This window comes from Marmota monax, unplaced genomic scaffold (assembly GCF_021218885.2).
Source record: "Marmota monax isolate L192 unplaced genomic scaffold, Marmota_monax_Labrador192_F-V1.1 WCK01_AAM20220418_F8-fsc00231, whole genome shotgun sequence".
Classification (NCBI taxonomy): Eukaryota; Metazoa; Chordata; class Mammalia; order Rodentia; family Sciuridae; genus Marmota; species Marmota monax.
The window spans coordinates 1,737,879-1,759,015 of record NW_026693458.1 but is presented as its reverse complement, the minus strand read 5'-3'; the positions used below and the strand labels follow the sequence as shown (position 1 = coordinate 1,759,015).

At 38.2% G+C, this 21,137-nt stretch overlaps 1 protein-coding gene across 4 annotated transcripts; it reads right to left on the bottom strand.

The window, feature by feature from the left end:
• Nucleotides 1-538: 538 nt before the first annotated feature.
• On the bottom strand, nucleotides 539-19,639 carry LOC124101635 (zinc finger protein 717). Of its 4 annotated transcripts, none has more exons than XM_046457721.2 (6): nucleotides 19,254-19,391; nucleotides 16,221-16,382; nucleotides 14,956-15,103; nucleotides 6,365-6,491; nucleotides 5,378-5,470; nucleotides 539-2,232 (listed from the first exon to the last, which is right to left on the bottom strand). In XM_046457721.2, the coding sequence occupies exons 3-6, from the start codon at nucleotides 15,010-15,012 to the stop codon at nucleotides 923-925; spliced, it is 1,587 nt and encodes a 528-aa protein (XP_046313677.1). In that variant the 5' UTR covers nucleotides 15,013-15,103; nucleotides 16,221-16,382; nucleotides 19,254-19,391; the 3' UTR covers nucleotides 539-922. The 4 variants fall into 4 exon arrangements, with proteins under 4 accessions (XP_046313677.1, XP_046313678.1, XP_058439440.1 ...); XM_046457722.2 differs by having other exon boundaries at nucleotides 16,267-16,382; XM_058583457.1 differs by lacking the exon at nucleotides 16,221-16,382 and having other exon boundaries at nucleotides 19,254-19,639.
• Nucleotides 19,640-21,137: the final 1,498 nt, after the last annotated feature.

Below are 21,137 nucleotides of genomic sequence, written 5' to 3'. Positions count from 1 at the left end.
TGACTTAGATGTATGTTATAAATATATAAATGAATATGTATTAAAATATATGTGTAGTATTTTGTTTACCGATAGGACATATGTATATGTATGAATGTATATAAACATACAGGAATGTATGTATTAAAAATACATGAATATTCAATGTAATGATTATAATTTCTGTATAAAAGGCTCATGGATATGGGTAGTATTAGGTTGAATTCTGAGTTATGGACTAGGCTTATGGAGAGGGTTACCTTTAAAATTTGTGTGTGTGTATCAATATATGCATATAAATCTGAATGTTGAAGTAGAATTATATGTGTAAATTAAAAATAAATAAAACCATAAAAAAAGAACCAAAACTCTTACATAGAAGCATTAGTCTCTATGATTGGCAGGTCAAGCGTTCTGAACACAGTTACAATTCCCATAATTATAAATTCTCTTCTCTACAAAAATATTGGAAGCTTTTGAAGGGCTGATGTATTAAAGATATTTATTTTTAGCTACAATGAGATGTTTCTATTGTAATGCAAACAGATCACACATGAGATAGCCCAAAAGAGTATTTATTTTTCACTCACATAAAGTATAAATCAAGGGTTCTAGGACAGAAGTGGGATAATCTCTGATCTTGTGAGTCATTTCTTTTTGTCTTAAATCATAGTTACCTTCTCCCATTTAAAGTTTTGAAGAACATCTTAGTGGCCATCTTCACATGAGATCCACAGAGCATGAGACATCTGGAAGGACTGACGGCACAGCTTTTATATTGCACCATGCTTGGAAATAAGATTCAACGCTTGTGTCCCTATTTACCTGCAGAGCTATTTACATGGTACCCCAACAATAATGGGGCACTGAGAAATGCAGACTGTTTCCAGAAGGAAAGAAAATGGATTTTGGAGAACACTTGGCCAGTCTCTACCATACAAAATTAAGGGTGCTGTGACCTGGCAAGAGATTTTCCCACACTCATATGTTCTTGGGGTGTTTCCTTTACATGACTTAACTGGTGCTTGCTATAGTTGGACCTGTGGGAAAACACTTTTCCACATTCTTTACACTCATAGGGCTTCTCCCCTGTGTGAATTCTCTGATGTTCACCAAGATTTCCCTTCTGGCTAAAGGTTTTCCCACATACATTACATTCATAAGGTCTTTCTCCTGTGTGAGTTCTCTGATGGACAATGAAGGCTGATCTATTGTTGAAAGTTTTTCTACACTCTTCACATTTATAGAGATTTTCACCTGTGTGATTTCTCTGGTGTTCAGTGAGTTTTGACTTGACCCTGAAAGATTTCCTACATTCTTTACATTCATAGGGTCTCTCTCCAGTGTGAATTCTCTGATGCTTGCAGAGGTGTGGCTTCTGGCAAAAGGTTTTCCCACATTCTTTACACTCATAGGGTTTTTCACCTGTGTGAGTTCTCTGGTGTACAGTGAGGCCTACCTTGTGATTGAAAGTCTTCCCACACTCATTACATTTGTAGGGTTTATCTCCTGTGTGAGTTTTATGATGCTCCCTCAGGTGACAGTTCCGGGAAAAGGTTCTCCCACATTCATGACATTGATAGGGCCTTTCCCCTGTGTGAATTCGTTGATGGATGACAAGGTTGGACTTACGGTTGAAAGATTTCTCACAGTGATTACATGCATAAAGGTTTTTCCCTCTACATGCCCTTTGATGTATTATAGGGTCTGAACAGCTAGTGAAGGTTTCCTTATCTTTAATACATTCAGAGGGTCTCTCTCCTATGTGTACTTGCTGCCTTTTAGGTTTTTTGTAGAAAGTTTTCTTCCTCACCTGAGTTGTCTCTCCATCAATAAAAAATGAACCATCACAGCCTTTCCCACAGTCCTTCTCTCCACAGGTATTTCTCATAGGAACCCTCTCATGTTTCAATACATTCACCTGTGTGTTCAAGGCTTTAACTTGTCCACAACTTTCAAATTCCTCCTGCTGATTCTGACCAAGATGCTGAGGACATCTGAGAGACTTCCCGATTACATTACTTGTATCAGGCTCCCTAGAGAGAAGCCTGTTTTGATGTACATTAAACCCCTCAGGCCTTGTTTCTAAATAGTTCCCATTATTTAAAATCAGTCTTGAGCTCAATTTAAATTGTTTTTCTACTTCAACTCTCTCCTTAGTTGATGAATTGCTGTTGGTGATTACAACTTGCCACAAACGTCTGTCTTGACTTTCTTGGCTCCTGTCTATTTGGTCATCCACTTTCTGGACATCTAAAATGAAAAACAAAAACAAATCCATAAATATAAGCATTTCTTATGGAATGCTCATGTAAAAGTAAAGTTCTTTCTTCCTACCTTAGCAGCCTACCATTTGTAATTAATCAATAATGAATAGTGACTATGTGAGTATAGTCATGCATCACTTAATGTCAAGAACACTTGAGGAAAAATGTCATTACACAATTTTGTTATTGTGTAAACATCACAGAGTGTGCTTACAGAAATCTGAATGATACAGGACCTGTGTGGAGACACAGTAAACATAAGCTGAGGCTGCTCCCAGGGTAACACAGCATACTGTCTAAAAACAAACATTTTTATAAGTAGAAGAGTATGCCTTAAAATAATAAAAACTATAGTATAGTAAATATATAAAACGATACCATAGTAATTTATTACAATTACTGCTACAGTTTGAATGTTAAACATCTTCCACAGGCCCATGTGTTAATGACTTTGTCTCCAAGTTGGCACTACTGGAAGTTGCTGTGGACCTTCAGGAAGCCTGACCCAGAGGCAGGTCCTAAGGTCACTGTAGGTGTGTCCTCAAAGTAGATTGTAAGAACATGGCCCATCCTCTCCCACCCTTGTTTCCTGACTCATAATGTAAATAATTTGCCATCATGCTCCCAATATTTCCACCCTTTCCAATGGCCAAAAGTGATGGGGTCTCACTATTTTGGACCAGAATCTCCAGAACCATTAGGCCCAATTGAACTTTACCTATTATCAGTTAGCTGCCTTAGGTATTTCATTGTAGTAAGTGACTAAAAATTATCAAGAATTATGTCCTATACACAACTTAGAGGACTAAGTTTTATAATACCAGCTTCACCACAAACATGTGGGTTATGCACTGGTCTATGACATTATAATGCTTACCATGTCATTAAATAATAGAAATTTTTGAGCTCTAACATAATCTTTTGGAACCAAGATTATTTAGATGGATACATGGTCCATAATAGCCCAAAATGTTAGGCAGTCCATGACTACATGATTTTTCTTCTGATTTAATGTAATAAAAAATATACTATCTGGGGTAGTAAATTTGACTCTTTTCCCTGTGCTAGATGATGACAGCTTTCTCCAAATTCCTAATTAAACCTGGCTTACTTTGCTTCTCAGGCCATAACAGATATGAGATACTTTAACCTATAACCCTGGGCTTCCATAACATGCTGGTCTAAAGCAACTTGCTCCCTAACCCATACTGTGCCCACCAGAAACTGCCTTTCTGGTTTCTTCTGAGATCCACAACCTGACTTGTCCCTCCGATTCCTAATGCAAGTACCCCTGTCGCACAATTCACTGCTTCTGAAAGCTTTTATTTTATGTACTAAAGTTTCAGCTGCTTCCTATTTTCTTAGAAAATGGAGCTTCACATACATTTCTCATCTTCTTTGCTTTAGAAGGATGTTCATAAAGACAAGGGAAAATAGGGACTTCAAACTCAACTCTCAGAAATTTGAGCCCTCCAAAATGAAACCTTCGTTTACTTGGCCTAGAGACCCAACATCTCCTGTTTCTATTCTGAAGTCCAGACCCACCTTTTGCTATGCTCCTATTCTGGGTCCTTCTCAGATTCATGATTCTTTATTTCTGGATGATAGGCTCACTCCTAGACTTCTTTTCTATCTTATCAACTCTCTGATGACCTCCTGTACAAGAATGACTTTAAATTTTTGTTTAAAGATGCTAATGTCCAAATTTGCACCTCCAATAGGGATGGTCCACCCTCAAATATAGATTTTATATTCACCAAGGTATTATATGTGAGTAGTGGCGAAAAAGTTAACTTGAACTGAAGCCATACCAAAGTAAATACATAATAATTCCCTAAAACTGCCTTCTCTGACCATCCTTTCTGAATTATCACATTCCATTTTCTTTTCTCACTCTGGTTAAATATTCTATGTATTTCCCATCCAATTAATTCACATTTTTCTTATTTCTCTCTCATTAGAATGTAAACTTCATAAAAGAGAGACAATATATTGATCACGTTTGTTATAAGTACATTATAAAATTCCCACTGCTCAAAATCTGCTTAAGAATAAATGGATGTATATTTTTAAAATGCCTGGGGGAAAAACCAACTTCACTGGAATGGTGGAAGACAGCAACTGAAAATGTGAAAAAGTGAGAAACAAAGAAAAAGATTTAAGAAAAGGAAGGCAGAGAATAGATCAGAGGTAAATGTTTAAAATACTCAGCAAAATAAAAGGCAAGGATTTACGTATAAGAGCCCTCCCTGTAGACTATATAATAAAAAATCTTTGATCCAGCTCTCCTCAGGTCTGGGACCTATAAAGAAATCGAAAGCTGTAAAGAAATCAAAAGAAGGGCTGGGGTTGTAGCTCAGTGGAAGAGAACTTGCCTAGCATGTGTGAGGCACTGGGTTCAATTCTCAGCACCACATAAAATAAATTAAATAAAGGTCCACTGACATCTTAAAATTAAAAAAAAAAAAAAAAAAAAAGAATCCAAAAGAGGACAGAAACGAAGTATAGGGGCAGAATGGCCCTTTGTCCAAGCTGCCAGCTTTATTTATGTCAGTAGGTTACATTAGGTCACTGGCATCAGTAGTACATTATTGTTCATTGTGTCATTAAGCAGGTTACAGAGTTAGCAACATTATGTAGGTTATTACTTAGTTACAAACTATAGTTGCAATGTGCAATGTTAGAAGCTTTGTGTAGATCTCAAGAAAGTCCATTGTTTAAAGCTACTGCTGAGTGGACAGGTACAAGCACAGCAGTGAAACACACTCCCAGGAGGTGTGTGCCTGAGATCAAGGTCAAGGCTGATAAGACTCTAGCACAGAGCCTCCTCATGCAGGGCATTGCTACAGCAGCTAGGCATCTTGTGTCTTTGCACAAAAACTTTCCCAGCAGTTAGGGATTCCATACCTTTGCACAGAAACTTTCCCAGCAACTAAGCATCCTGTTCTTTTGTACAGAAACTCCCAGCCACCAAGCACACCACAGCCATAAAGTCATGAGACAACCCAATCCCAAATACAGAACCCTTACAGGGACGCAGCAAAAAAGAGGTAGAATAAGCTCAACACTCCCAACATCTGATGAATTTTACTGTTCCCAATCTCCCCTGTGCTCAATATGCACTGACTGACCTGAGAGGGTCTGGTTTGGGTGTTCCTCTACCATCCATGGCTCTGCTCCTTGCTCCAACTTAAAGATCACCTCAGGTTTTATAATGCAGTGCCCTGTTAATGAGAAATAATGTAAGATTTTGCCAAACTGCCACATCAGCTCCTTCCCCAAAAAAAAGAGCTTGGCTTCAGGAACTATTCAATGAAAGGTCTTGCCCACATCCCGCATAGGCAATGGAAGTAAAGGTTCCTCTTGGTAGAGTGGGATGGCTGCGAAACAAAAGCTAAGAAAGAGAAGGAAGTGAAAAAAACACAGGACACAGAAAGTAATTTTTAAAAAGCAGGGGCGGGATAGTCGATCTTAGGGATTGAGCTTCCACACTAAAAAGAGAGCAATGGAGCCTTTGCTTGCTTTGTTTATTTGGGGGGAACATCAAAGGTTTTCCATAGACTATTCTTTGCCAAATAAGGTAGGAGGTGGGCTGTCCAGTTTCCAAAGGTTATGCCCAAAACGAAAGTTACAAGAGCTGTCTACTCAGTAGAGCAAAGACAGAGATTTCATGCCTTGGGTGTTCTGATTCACATGGGAGAGCCGGGATAGTTCCAAGGAATAAAACCTAAGTCTCCATGGCTCGGTACCAAGTAAAGACCCCTCAAGTAGTTCACGATGGCTCCCCACAAAAAAGGCCTTTCATTAATAAGGCATGACACACTACCAGGTGTGAGAGTACCAATCTGTAATCCCAGCAGCTCAGAAGGTAAGCAGGAGGATCACAAGATGGAAGCCAACCGAGGCAAGTTAGTGAGATTCTATCTCAAAAAAATAACAAGCACTCAGAGGTAGCATCCCCGGATCCAACCCCCAATACCAAAAAAACAAAGGCACATTCTACATGAATTAGAATCCCATACCTAAATAGCATTAAACCTTATAAATGGTTCTTATATTTGCCAAATGGGCGCAGGGAAGGACATCGCTCCCGGAAGTTAAAGGGGAGTTTTGCTCACCCAGTGACACCAGGCTGTAATAGGTCTCCAACATCACATCCCTATACAGGGTCCTCTGAGCATCATCCAGGTTCTGCCACTCCTCCCAGGTGAAGTCCACAGACACATCCTCAAATGACACCAACCCCTGCAACAGCACATTTCTCCTCAAGTCATCAGTCCTCCACAGATTGTGTCTGTCTCCCTTCTATATAGGTGTGTATGTCTTACATGTATCTTCCACACAACAGAGAATGCTTATACTATATATGATGGATGAAGGAAAGATCATAGTGAAAGTATCCACAGTAAAAATTTATTATCAAAAATACTACTATAAAATTTATTTTAAATATCTAGACCCATACTTGTTGTGAGGGAGATAAGCATGAATAAAACTCTGTTCCTCTAAAAGTCTTATGATCTGATATGAAGACAAAGAATATATGCAGACCTGGAATGATGTGCAAAATGAATTAATACAAACAGAAGTGCAATATAGACTGGGAAAACAAAAAAGGAGAAAACACCGTTCTATTTTGTATTATGAGGTTGGTGTCACTGAAACACTAAAGATGTTCAGCTTTTCCATGTGAACTGTGTTTTCATGAATTTGAGTACCACAAACAATGCACAACACATTAATGAAATTAAACACAGTGCCCTGCCAAGGTGAATGATCTTGGGCCATGATAAGAGATTCATGCAATACTGAAGGAACTTATTATTGAGTTGGTCTGAACTTATGATCCAATTCCAACAACAAAAAGACTGTATGTACCTACCATCTTTTAATTGCTTATACATTAAAAACATATACATGTCCCAAAATGTCCTTCCTATATGCTAAAGGATTGCTTGTGGGCACGACAGGGTGGACTGCCACTTCCCTAACCACACAATGTAAATAGGAAAAAGTAAGTTTCATGAACAGATATGCATTTAATAGTCAACCCTGGAAGGAGAGTGGCAAAGAGCTTAAGAAAGAGTGATAAAGGAAGAAAAAGGGTGACAGCTTACCACCTATATTAGAACAGAGAGCAGTAAATATACATAATGAGAAAATGAAACAATGAAAAGTATAAGCAGAAACAGAATGTGGTATTAACTTGCTGAACAGAGGGTCAAAGAGAACTATTACTTCCAGGCTACATGTATGATGGCAGTTAGTTAGATACTGCTGCTCCAAAGTGAAATGTGAAAAATGGAAGAATGTGAGGGGGGCAGAAATAACCTAGACTTATAGATATCGCAGATGAAATAACTGAAATTTCTTATGTGGGATGTCCACCAGGCAACTGGATATGAATCTGGAGTATAGGAGAGAGACATCAGCTGAACATTAACATTTGAAGTACCAAGATTTCAATGGTACCTGTAGCCATGACAGTGAATAATCTTAAGAGATTAACAGGGAATAAAGGGACTTCAACCCAAACAAGAAGGGAGAAATAATACTGAGAGTATCAGGCTATCTCACACAAAAAACGAAGATGTGCACCCACACAGGTGGCAAGGCCCTGGTTTCTGATTGTCATCGCATGCTGAAGTGAACTGTAGCTGTGCCTCATTACCATCTTAAATCTCTGCAAAGATATGGGTTACTTTAGTGACTATTCTATACCTGTGTTTGCCCCTCACCACCTGGAATGTGCTCCTCCTTTTCAACTGTGAAAGTCCCTAATATTATTTTCAGAATAGGCCAAACCAATTCCTCCAAAGATATAATTTACTAAAACTCACACAAGTAATACACAATAATAAATATATATTTATTAAAGAACAGAATAATTATTAATCTTTAAATATAGTACCTGTTGTGTATACATTCACCGGTGAATTCAATAAAATATTAAGGAAGAAATTATATCAATTCCCTACAATCTATTTCAGAGGAAAGGAGCAGATAGAATATTATGGTTCATTTTATGAAACCAGCACTACCCAAATACAGAAAACTACAGACCATTACCTCTCATGAACACAGATCCAAAATAAAACAAAGAAATTCTCAGTAGAATATCAGCAAATTGAATCCAACAATCTACAAAAAGAATTATACATCAAAACAAGTGGAATTTATCCCAGGCACACAAGGCTGGCTCAGCATTTGAATATCAACTGATATAACTCATCACATCAATAGTCTGAAGAAGAAAAAAAATCACATGATTACACAACAGATGCAGAAAAATCACTTGAAAAAACTTGTCATCCATTTGTGATAAAAACTCTCCTCAACTTGAAAACAAATACCCACAAAAACCTACATCTAACAGGTGAGAAATTCAAACCTTTCCTGCAAGACTAAAGAAGGCAAGGATGTACCCTCTTATCACATCTTTCATAACTATAGAAGTACTAGCTAATACAGTAATACAAGAAAACGAAATAAAGGGTATGCAGACAAAGAATAAATAAAACTGACTACAGATAATACAACTGTCGTCTATGTAGAAAAAAACTGTTAAAGAAAAAAAACCGGAATAAGTGATTATAACAAGATTACAGCCTATAAGGTTAATGTATAAACATTTTTCAATTTCCTATATATCAGCAATGAATAAGTGGAATTTTTAAATGAAAACACAGTACTACTTATATTGTCACCCCAAAATGAAATCCATATGAATCTAACAAAATAACACATTATCTCTATACATACAAAATCTTTCTGAACAAAATCAAAGCACAACTAAGTGAATACTCTATGTCCATGAATAGAAAATCTCAATATTATCAATGTCAGTTTTTACAAACTTTGACCAAAAGATTCAATTTAATGGAACAGAACAGAGAGCCTAGAATTAGTTCCATATAATTATAATCAACTGGTCTTTGACAAAGGAATGAATCAAAGTTATTCTTTAAAATATATGGAGTTGGGACAACTAGGAATCTATACACAAGAAAAGTGAATCTAGACATTCCCATCATAAAAATTAAATCAAAATGGATCACAAACTAAAATGTAAGATGAAAAATTATAAAACTCTAGAACATATAAAAACAACCTAGATGACCGAGGGGAAAGTAATGACTTTGTACATACAAAGCCAAAATCAAAATTCAGGGAAGAAATGATAGATAAATTGGACTTCATTAAAATTTCTTCTTTACTGCAAAAGACATTGTCAAAAGAATGAGAAAATAAGTCATAGACTGGAAGAAAATATTTGCAGAAGACAAATCTGATAAAAGGGCTGTTATGCAAAACATTAAAAGAACTCAAAACTCTATAGCTATCATAAGAAAACAAAGAGCTTAACAGATACCCAAACAGAGAAGACACAGTCAATCAATAAACACAGGAAGAGATGCTCTATATCATAAGACATCAGGGAAATGCAAATTAAAATAACAATGAGATATCACTACATACCTAGTAGAAAGAACAAAATATGGAACACTGATACCAAATGCTAATGAAGACATGGAACAAGAGAAACTCATGCACTGCTTGTGGGAATGCAAAACAGGACAGTCACCAAGGGAGACATTTTGGTGATTTACTATGACACTAAACACGCTCTTACCATATGATCCAGCAATCGTGCTCATTGGTATTTACACAAAAGAGGAGAAAATCACTCCCAGAATAAAAACCTGTAAACAAATGTTTATAGTAGTTTTATTCAAAGTCAAAATCTGGAAGTAATTAAGCTATCCTTCAAGAGGTGAATAAATAAAACTGTGGCATATGTGGTCAATGAAATATTACTCAGCACTAGAAAGAAATGAGCTACAAAGTCCTGAAAGGCATACAGAAATCTCAAAAGGCACATTATGAAATTTTAAAAAACAGTCTGAAAGGGCTTTTTACTTTATATTTCCAGCTGTGTAACATTCTGGAAAAGGTAAAGTTGTGGAGAAGGTAAAAAGATCAGTAGTTTCCAGGGCTGGGGATGAGGAGGGATGAACAGAGGGAGCACAATAGATTTTTAATGCAGTGAAAATACCCTCTATGGCACTATAATGCTATAAAAATACCATTAACATTTTTCCAAACCCAAAGAGTGCACAACACCAAGAATGAACCATGACGTAAACCATGGCCTTTGGACAACTATTTAAGTATCAATACAGGGTCATCAATTGTAACTGATTTCCCACTCTGTTGAGGAATGTTGACAAAGGGGGATGCTGTGCATGTGTAAGGATATAACTATGGAAGAAATCTATGCACCTTCCTCAAATTCTACTGTGAAATTCAACTGCTCTAACAAAATAAAAGAGGTTTTCTCTTTTAAAAAAGAAATCCAGGAGTGGGGTTGTGTCTCAATGGTACAGCACTTGCCTGGCATGTGTGAGGCCCTGGGTTCAATCCTCAGCACCACATATAAATAAAGTTAAAAAAAAAAAAAAAATCCATTGGCAGCTAAAAAGTATTTTAAAAAGAAAGAAAGAAAATCCAGCCACCTAAAAGTTTGAGTTTGATAATTTTTACTTAATAATAAAACAAATATTAAAAATACCTTCCTACTTATAATATAAAAGCACTTAATAATAATGAATGGATAAAGAAAATCTGGCCCATACAGGCAACAGAGTATCATTCAGCCTTAAACAGGAAATCCCTCCACTCGTGACAACACAAATGTACCTGGGGAACATTATGCTAAGTAAAATAGGTCTAGACACAAAAAAGTAATGCATGATGCCACTAGCAATGACCCAAATGTATGTGTTCCCCAAATTTCACATCACCATGTGGACAGTATTAGAAGGTGGGGCCTCTGTGGGGTGATCAGATGAGAGTTCCTTCCTCTGGAATGGATTAGGGCCCTTTGATAGAAAGGGCTTCAATCACTCCCTTCTGCTTTCCATGTCCTTCACTATGTGGGGAGGCAGCAGACCCTAACCAGATACCAGATGCCAGCACTTTGATCTTGGACTTTCCAGCCTCTAAAACTGTGCAATTTCTGTTCTTTATTAAGCACCAAGTCTCAGGTTTTTGTTACAGCAACATGAATAGACTAGGATACTATATATATCAAGAATTTAAAATACTCAAGCTTACAGAAGAATAAAGTAGAATGGTAGTTACCATGTGCTTAGGGTCAAAGGAATTGGGAAGGTGTTGGTCAAAGTGTACTAAGTTTCAGTCATAAAATATGAATCAGTCTTAAATCTACAAAACAGTATATGCAATTCAGAATATTGTGTTATATACTTAAATATCTGCTAAGAAGGTTACCTTTACTTAAATATCTGCTAAGAAGGTTACCTTCTGGGATACTACATATAAAATCTACCTATAGGTTTACTATATATAAAATGTAATAAACATTATTACATTTAAAAAGGTGTTTTATATATAAAAAGAGGGGATACAGGAGAAACTTTTGGAGATGATACATTAATGTATCATTTTTTAATTTTTTTATTTTTAAAGAGAGAGAGAGAGAATTTTTTAATATTTATTTTTTAGTTTTCGGCAGACACAACATCTTTATTTGTATGTGGTGCTGAGGATCGAACCCAGAGCCGCGCGCATTCCAGGCGAGTGCGCTACCGCTTGAGCCACATCCCCAGCCCCTTAATGTATTATTTTGGGGAAGTTGCCATAAGTGAATAATGCTTATTCATAAACTCATCAAAATGTACACTTTAAATATAGACAATTTCGTACATCAGTCATACCTGAATTTTTAAAATTACATAATTAAAAATTGACAGCAAATAGGTATTTGCAAGTTTCCCAGTATATGTTTATTTTATTATTAACTTCTGAATCTAGTTGGCTATCTCAATACACTGAGGTGACAATATTTTTAAACCAAAATATATGATGTAGTCTAGAAAATATATTTTCCAATGATCTTCCACAAGGTGCCAAGCCCACTCAGTGCAGAAAAGTCCAGCAACCAGTGTTGGGAAAACTGAATATCCACATACAAAAGACAAGCTGGAACCTTACCTTACACCACATACAAAAATTAACTCAAAATGGTCCAAAAACCTATATTTAACACTAAAACTATAAAACTCTTAGGTGAAAATGTAGTAGAAAGGCTTTATAAAATTGGATTTGGCAATGACTTCATAGATATAATGTTAAAAAGCACAGGTAGCAAAAGTAAAAATACACAAATGAATGTAGATCAAAAAAAAATTCTTGTGCATTATCATAATTGGAGTAAAAAGACAACTACAGAATGAAAGAAAATAGTTCAAATCATATATCTCATAACAAGTTAATACGCAAAATACCTAAAGAACTGCTTCCATCCCACAATTTAAAAAAAAAATGAAATAACTTATTTAAAGCACAGATAAAGGACTTTCACAGCCATTTCTCCAATGATGACACACTAATGGCCAACAAGCATATGAAATATCATTCATCATTAGAGGAATGCAAATGAAAGACACAATGAGTTATCACTTTACACCCAACAGAAAATATCAAGTATTGGCTAAATTAGAATCCTTATAAACTGATGGTAGGAATGCAAAATGTTGCAACAGCTATGAAAAATAGGATAGTGGCTTCTCAAAAAGTTAAAAATAGATTTTCACTATGGTCCAACAGTCCAATTTCTATGTATATATATCCAAAATTGACTGCAAGACCTCAAAGAGATATCTGCACATACTGCATTGCTCACATAGACAGGATATAGAAGCAATCCAACATTCCCAGGGACCAGCATAACCTAATCAAAGAACTGGAGCAGGTGCCCAACATGAACAACTGCTCAGACTAGTGCCTACAGGGTGCCTCCTGCATCCCACTACCCAGCTGCAGAGAAGTGTCCACCATGTTCATACTACTCTCTATAGGTGGCAAGTATGTGAAAGGGCAGATGGCAGGCAACCAGGATCTGATTTGTTGGGCTTTCAGCCAGCACTGAAAAGGTGGTCATTTTTTGTTCTTAATCAACTTAAAATTCTAGTCCATAAACATGTACATATCTATCTTACCCTTCTCATTTTTAAATGGTTACCTGAAATAGAAGAATTAGTTATAATCTTTCAAAGAGTTTAAAAACATGACATGTATTTTTGAACGACAAACATACAAGTAAAAGACATTAAAAATGTCAGTGCTTCTTGGTTTCATTCTTCACAAATATTCTTATTGACTTGTTCAAACATTCCAACTAATTCCTGAATGCTTTCTCTCTGTGTACTGCTAAGGATGTCACATGAGCTAGCCAGAATCAGAGTCTACTTGCGACTGAACCTCATCACCTAGCAAACACACCCTTCAGGGGACTGTGAGTCCCAGAAGTTCTTCCCTCTATGCTGCCACCATGTGCAGACTCAAAAATAAATGAAAAGAACAATCAAACAAGAGTATCATGGGATACTCACTTTACGTAAGATGAGATTAGATGAGATGAGACCTAAGAAAGGAAAAAGCTCAGGGAAAAAAAATCCCTTTTCAGTAATTTGGGTCACTGACTAAATGGCAGTAATGCCATATGAAAGAAATAGAGGAGGATGAGACTTTAAATTTGGATTTGTTGGTTTGGAGTTGCCTTTTGGACGGCTATGAAAAAATAAGTACAGGAAGTTAAATCTATAGTCAAAAGACCAAGCTAAAAACAGGTTGGAGCACCCAACCACAAAGAGCTGAATCATCAAGGAGAACTGCAGAGAGGGACAAACAGTGAACAGGATGAGACACATGCATGAAGAAAAGAAATTCAGGTAAAAGAGAAGAACCATCACTGAGGCCATGACAGAAACTAATACAGAAGAATTTCCAGAAGATCATCTGCAAACAGCCAAAGATTCAAGTAAGGTAAAGACCAGAGAATAGTACTAGATATGACTATAATTTAGGTTACTGGTGAGCTTTAGAAGAACTAGAGCACTCGCCTAGCACTTGCGCAATCCTCAACATAAAAATAAATAAATAAAACAAAGGTATGTGTCAACTACCTAATCAAAGAACTGGAGCAGATGCCCAACAGGAACAATTGCTCAGACTAGTGTCTCCAAGAAAAAAAAAAGAAAAGAAATAAACTACAACTACATTCCATGGGTTCAAGTCCAATGAGCAGTGGGAATGTTTGTGAAAAAATGTAACTGAATGATCTGATGTATAACCTGTACACATGAACTGAGGAAAAATTATGGAGAGTTATTTAAGGGCCTGTGGTTGACTCAGTCCTCCACACATTCCAGGTTTAATCCCCGAATCCAGGATGGTTGTGCAAAAGCTGTCTGGAACCACATTACTTTAGCAATTAGGTAAATCTATCTAATGCTGAACACAAAAAGTGTTTATTTCCAAATTGTCAGTGAAAAGTTTTCTACTACATCATCTATATAACCAATAAAGACAGTGTTTCAGACTTTGGTGGCAGCAAGTTTTCATGCCCCAAGAGGATTTAGCATGCCCTCCTCTTATGTTCCATTCCAATCATGTAACAAATGTGACCGTCTTTTTGCCATGGTGTCAGAAAGATCAGAGACAGATGCATTAAACTTAGGTGACTCTGAGGTCTTATAACCTACCTATAATCTACATGCCAACTTTATGTCCAGTTTCCTGAAGCTGAGTTTCACTTATTTCTCTTTTTCCATTTTAATTTGTGGGTCTCACAAAGCTCACCAAATACAATGACAACAAAGTGAAAAGTAAATAAACAACTTACTAAAGATTTATTCAGTTTTCGTTGCTTTTGGACACAGAAAGAGAACTCTGGAAGCATGGCTGGAACAGCAGGCAAGTAGAGTAGACTAAGGAAAGAACTGGTGGAGCTCAGTACATTATTATTCTGCTCAAAACACTCTACATATTTGCTGAAAAAGACAAAAAAAATAAATAAATTAAAAAGCCTCTATGTGGGAGAATAGTCTACTCAGTAAGGGGCAACTAAGACCCTATTGAAGATGCATCTACATTAAGGTAGAGATTAGACTTAGAACTTATTTGGGGGTTAATTAAAACATGCATTACCTACTAATTTTATATTAATATTGTCTAAAAATATAACTTAATTTAAATCAAATTAATGCTATAGAAATACAATTGGGCTGTAGTAACTATTTCCCTATTAATGTGGGGATTCCACACAAGACTCCATATAACTGTTTCCACTATAACACATTTTACTTATATATACCTAAACATCATGGAACAACCCAACATTTCACCCACAATCATATAGGTAAAAATGTGCACAACGTGTATGTCTTGTGGTACACTGCTCCAGTAATGCTTCCCAGTGACAGAACTGTACCCAAGCCCTTGTACAGTATGTTCTGACAACAAAGTGGGCTTTACCATTTCACTTGCTTTGGCCAATGGGTATTAGAAATGCAATACAAATATCAGTTTGAAAAGTACTTGCCCACCAGCATTTGCCCTCTTACAGAATTAACATTAAAAAGCCTGTGGTTATACTGTTAGAAACCTAAAAAAGAGCCAATGGCCAGTACAAACCACCAGAAATGGCAATGAAGCCATCCTGCACCAACCTCAGCAAAAATTAGACTAAAGTTTCATTTGTGAACCAAGAAACATAAGCATAGAAACTGCCCACATGAGCACACCTCAAAATGCAGATCAGTACCAGGCGTGGTGACACATGTCTGTAATCCCAGCAACTCAGGAGGCTGAGTCAGGAGGATTTCAAGTTTGAGGCCAGTCACAGTAACTTACCAAAGCCCTATACAACTTGGTGAGACCCTGTCTAAAAATTAAAACTAAAGAAGGGATGGGAATGTTGCTCAGTGGTTTAAATGTTCCTGGGTTCAATCCCTGATACCAAAAAAAAAAAAAAAAAGGCAGATCAACAGAACTTTAAACTAATAATTTTTTCCCCTTAAGCCAATAAGTTTTGGATTGGTTCCTCACACAGTGAATGCCAACTGACATATCAAAGTCACCATAGTTCAATGCTTTTAACAAAACTACCTGGGAGAGATTACATGTCAAATATAATCAAAAAATTTTTCAAAACCATATGTAGAGGGCCGGGGATGTGGCTCAAGCGGTAGCGCGCTCTCCTGGCATGCGTGCAGCCCGGGTTCGATCCTCAGCACCACATACAAACAAAGATGTTGTGTCCACCGAGAACTGAAAAATAAATATTAAAATTAAAAAAAAAAAATATGTAGAAGTTTTAAAAATCAGAACGAATGTAAGTTCAATGAACTTAGCTGAGGTTGCTGGCTCAAACAGATATCATATGAATCATAAAACTGTTTACACATCAGCAAACTTTTTTTATGTCATAGTCTGTTTACCTTAAAGTCTGTTACTTTTAGTGTACAATATATTTTATTTACATTTTAAGAAACTGGTTTGAAGTGTCATAGGTCTAACTTTAACATTTTAAACAATGTATGTGGAAAAATGTATGATTTCTAAAAACAGATTATCAACATTAAGTAGGAGACATTTGTGTTATTATCCCTTTGAAGTCACATAATCTGCAGAAAATGTTGGAGATAAAGAAAAGGATAAGAATGCTTAAGCCACAGTATTATAAAGCAATGTTTGTTCTATATTGAATTCAGTGTCACAAAAATAACCTCAAAATAAATAAACACTTATTTTGACTTAATTGTGGCAAAATGGGTAATGTAAGAGAAAAAGTCAATCTGGCTAACATTTGAAATCATGTGACCCCAGGCAACTGAATTTAACTTTTTTTTATCTTTCTTATAAAGAAGAAATACCATCCCCATTCGGAAAACCATCCCTGAATTATCAGGAAGAACTATCAGAATAGAAGTGGCATCAGCATATCCCTACATGCCAAATCTGGTTCTGGCTGTGGAAATGTACAAGACAGCGAATTTCCTCTCCTGAACAAACTCCCAGAGGAAAACAGATGTTTTGTTTTCCACAGTTGGAATATTCTGCAGTTTCTCCCAGGAACTAGTAAGATAACTAATACTTGTGCAATCCCTAGCTGCTGTGGTACTGTCCTCCATAAGGAGGCTCTGTACTACAGTCTTATCAGCCTCGACTTTGATCTCAAGCACATAGTCCCTGGGAATAAAGGAACTTGCTTGCTAGATAACAATGTTTCACCAAGCTCCTGGATCTGCCTGCCTAACAGTAACTTCAAACAGACTTTCTTGAGAGCTACATAAAGCTCTAACATTGCATATTGGAACTATAGAATATAATTGCAAAACAAGCAACCTTAGTGATATACTAAAAATAATGTAGTTATTGCACTAATGACCTAATGTAACCTATTGATATAAATAAACGTGGCCACTTGGACCAGCAGCCATTTTCTGCCTCTGCATCTCTCTCTGTGTCTCCTTTTCTTTACAGTGATAGACTAAGTTTGAGATAACTCAATATATAGCAAACAATGAGGAAAAAACACTGAAGGAATTGCAGTGTGTACAAAGCACTGTAGACAGATGCTTTCAGGTATGCCTCCAGCCCAGGCCACATCTTTAATCATTTTCCAGTAAGTACCATTTCCTAGGCCCTTGCCTATCCTCCCTTAGCCCAGCTTACCTTTCCGCTCTGAAAGATGATTCAAACTTTCAATCCCACCAAGTCCTTGATAGCTACTGGATGAGGTACAATCAACCAAGTCCTGGGCATTCTACACAGTAGGGCCAATAATTGCTTAGGCTATGCAAAGTCACCTTTCTGGCTCTTCTGCCTTTGCGCAGAAGCACTAGTGGGAGGATTCTGGCCATGGGTGTAGTTTCTCAATTGGAATTCCTATTCATGGAGCCACTTCCTCAAGGTGCATTAAGAAGTGCTTGGTTCCAAGGAAAATGAGACCATCATTGTAAGGTCCTTGCTTAGCATCTGCACGGCCATCTTAAGTGACAGCCATCATTTTACAGTCATCATTTTAAGAAAAAAATTTCACTTTCCCACCCGAGGGCCTTTCTGAGATAGGCTCACTACTCCCCCATACCAACCCCACCCTTAACAGCCTGCATTAGGACACCATTTCTAATCCCTGAGCCTGCCCTATAAAAGTCCGGGATCCCAAGCCTGTTTTGCCTCTACCTCTAAGGAGAGATGTGCTTTATGTGTCAGCTCTCTAACAAATAAACTTTCATGTGTATCTCTACCTGGTCTCCATCTTTCATTTTTCGCTGGCCAGTCTCACTTATCTTCCTGGTAGACTAATTCATTGTCCCTGGAAACTAGGTCTTCTATAAATTTCTATAAACTTCTGTAACTAGAGGTGGTAGGCAAGCAGTGAAGCTGGAATTAGGCAGGCAGGCAGGAAAGATATATAAATTGAGTCAGGTGGGATCAAGGAGTCCAATTTGAGTAAGTCTGGGAAGTTGGAGACTGCCCACTGAGGGACAGAAATGTTAATTCCTTCAGAGCCCTTCCTCCACCCTTATCAAGAACCTGTCCCAGCCCAATCTGTTGCTAAGATAACCTGTCCCAAGAATTGCCCCTCCCTACAGGGAGCTATAAGGTTAATTAATGTGTCCTTGCCGCTCCATTCTGCCCTACCCCTTCAGCCCACCGGTTTTCCACCTTGACACCGCCCCCTACCAGCATTCCTGGGCCTAGTCACTTGTCAGGAAGGAGAGATAAGGGGAAGAGGGCAGAATAAAGGAAGCCTAGGACATATAAAAAGGGCATAACACCTCGTTTCTGGGGATTCCAGGATACCAGCCATGGCCCCTTCTCCCTCCCAGAATTCTGTTGCCCCCTTTTAAATAAACCCTGCTGTATATGCTTGCCTCGGTGCTTCTCTAATGTTAAAACTTCCAACACGCGGGGGGAGCAGGACTGTCACTGGCGGTATCAGAAGGACCAGAAACCTCACTTTTACCGCAGGGCAAGCCTCCGAGCGCGCTCGCGTTACACTGATAAATTTCTCTGGGAACTTGGGGGTCACTTTCCTAGTACGGTTAGGAAGCTTCTCGCACACGTGGGGGGCCACCCGGGTTAGTACGGGATCCGAAGGTCTGCGTGGCGTGTGACTTGACGGTAGCATACCTCCGGATCCAGAACCTCTGCTCCACCGCCTCCCTCAGAACCTCCGGCCTTCTGGAGGCACATCCCCTGCCTTCTGGCGGCGACGGGTCTTGCGAGGAGGTAAGTCCTGAAAGCACAACCCAGTCGTCCCTTCCGCAGCCCCGTCTGGCACCGTCACGGCCCGGACCCTGAGATCCGCGGACGTTTCTGATCCCCCCTAGTAACAAGACACCCCTCCTGCTCCTCAGGGACTTCGAGGCTGGGGATCTCCACCCACTCACACCAACTTTCCAAAACAAAAAACACAAGTCTGGGCGTGCTCTGGAGCGTGGGAAGAAATTCTGCCCGAGAACTTCAGCGGAAACATGGCGGGAGTGGGCGTGGCCGCGCATGCTCAGAATGAATCGGACAACCAGGTGGGCCGTGTTAGTGAGGAGACTACATTTCCCACGAGGCACTGCGCCTGCCCTTGGGGAACCCGCGGAGGGAATGTTAGTTTTCTCTGCTGTGAGTCCGGGTACTCGGAGACCCGGATGTACCTGCACTGGGCTCAGGAGCTTCCTTATAGAATCCTGGTTTGAGAAGCTGGTTCCTTGTGGAACGAATGGAGAAATTCGAATGTAGGCGAAGAAGTCCGTGATGTTAAAAACTGGCTTTAACTTTTTTTATTTTGTTTAAGCGTATTGCGATTATAAAATCGACGTCTACTTTTACATGTGCATTCGAAAGCTTTAAAAGTCATGTCTACATTTTACTTTAAATTCGTTAACAAGGGGACTGGGATTGAGGCTCAGTGATAGAGCCCTTGCCTTGCACGTGTTAGGCACCCACTGAGTTCAGTTCTCAGCACCACATAAAAATAAATAAAGGTATTGTGCCCATCTATAACTAAGAAAAAAAATTAAATGGTTAACAAATAAGAAATTAATGTTAGCTCTGTCTGAGCTCATTAAAGAAGTGTTCTCACTCTCTGAACTAATGAATGGGTTTTCAATGAATTATTGAATTGGAAATTCTTTGGTAGAAGAAGTTAAATATCAGGGTCATAGAGTGTGTGCAGTCCATAATCCTTGTGCCAATCAGTTTACACTCTGGTATCTGATAATTATCTGCTCAGAATCTGTAGTCATTTGTTCTTTTTGGAGAATTTTGCCTTTTCTTCTTTGGTTTCTGCCACAAATTAGGCAAGAAGTTCTGTACAGAGATTTCTCAAAGCTTCCAATACCACCAACTGCTCTTCAGACAGGGAAGTGTCTGGCTGGAGTCACCAGGGTCACCAGGTTGATATGTGCTTGAAGGTGGAATCAGGGTGATGTGAAAGTGGAGAAGCTTGGCAGTTGTGGGACAGCGATGTGAGAGGCTTGACTCTTCCTCAAGCCTGGTTTTCTCTTTTCTTAACATGTGCTTTGCCCTGTTCAAATTCCTGCAGCTCTCTTCTGCAGATTCAGGGTAGTCAGCTTGATGTTATAAAAGCTGATGATACAAAAAATGAAATCGTTCTTCTCAGACCCACACAAATAAGGGTTTAGAAGTTATGAAGAGGGTGAGTCATGCCTGCCTGCCTGTGATGAGTACTTTCTCAAGATCTTTCTAAAGGCACAAAAGAGATTTCTTCTTGTTCTATACACATCTCAGTGCTTTGCACACCTAGCACATTTACACAGATTTCTGTAACAAAAATTTATCTTTAGCATTGTTTAAGATGGCAACAACTCAGACAAGATGTTCTTGACACACTTGCCAAGCAGAGACACCTACACCAACAGCTGACACCAACTCCTGCATCAGGTCCCCAAACCAGCAAATTTTGACCCAAGTAATTTAGGTAAATGTCTCCCTTTTTGCCTTTATCACTTTCCTCTTGCCTCAAACTCCTGAATATACCCATAGTTCAGTGTTGCACAG

Coding starts and splice junctions, on each gene's coding strand:
- LOC124101635 (XM_058583457.1), bottom strand. CDS start 19,624: ATGCGCGGCCACGCCCACTCCCGCCATGTTTCCGCTGAAGTTCTCGGG. Junction 15,104..19,253: donor CAGAGGTTCTGGATCCGGAG/GTATGCTACCGT, acceptor TGTCTTTTTCAG/CAAATATGTAGAGTGTTTTG. Junction 2,233..5,377: donor CCCAAACCAGACCCTCTCAG/GTCAGTCAGTGC, acceptor TTTTCATTTTAG/ATGTCCAGAAAGTGGATGAC.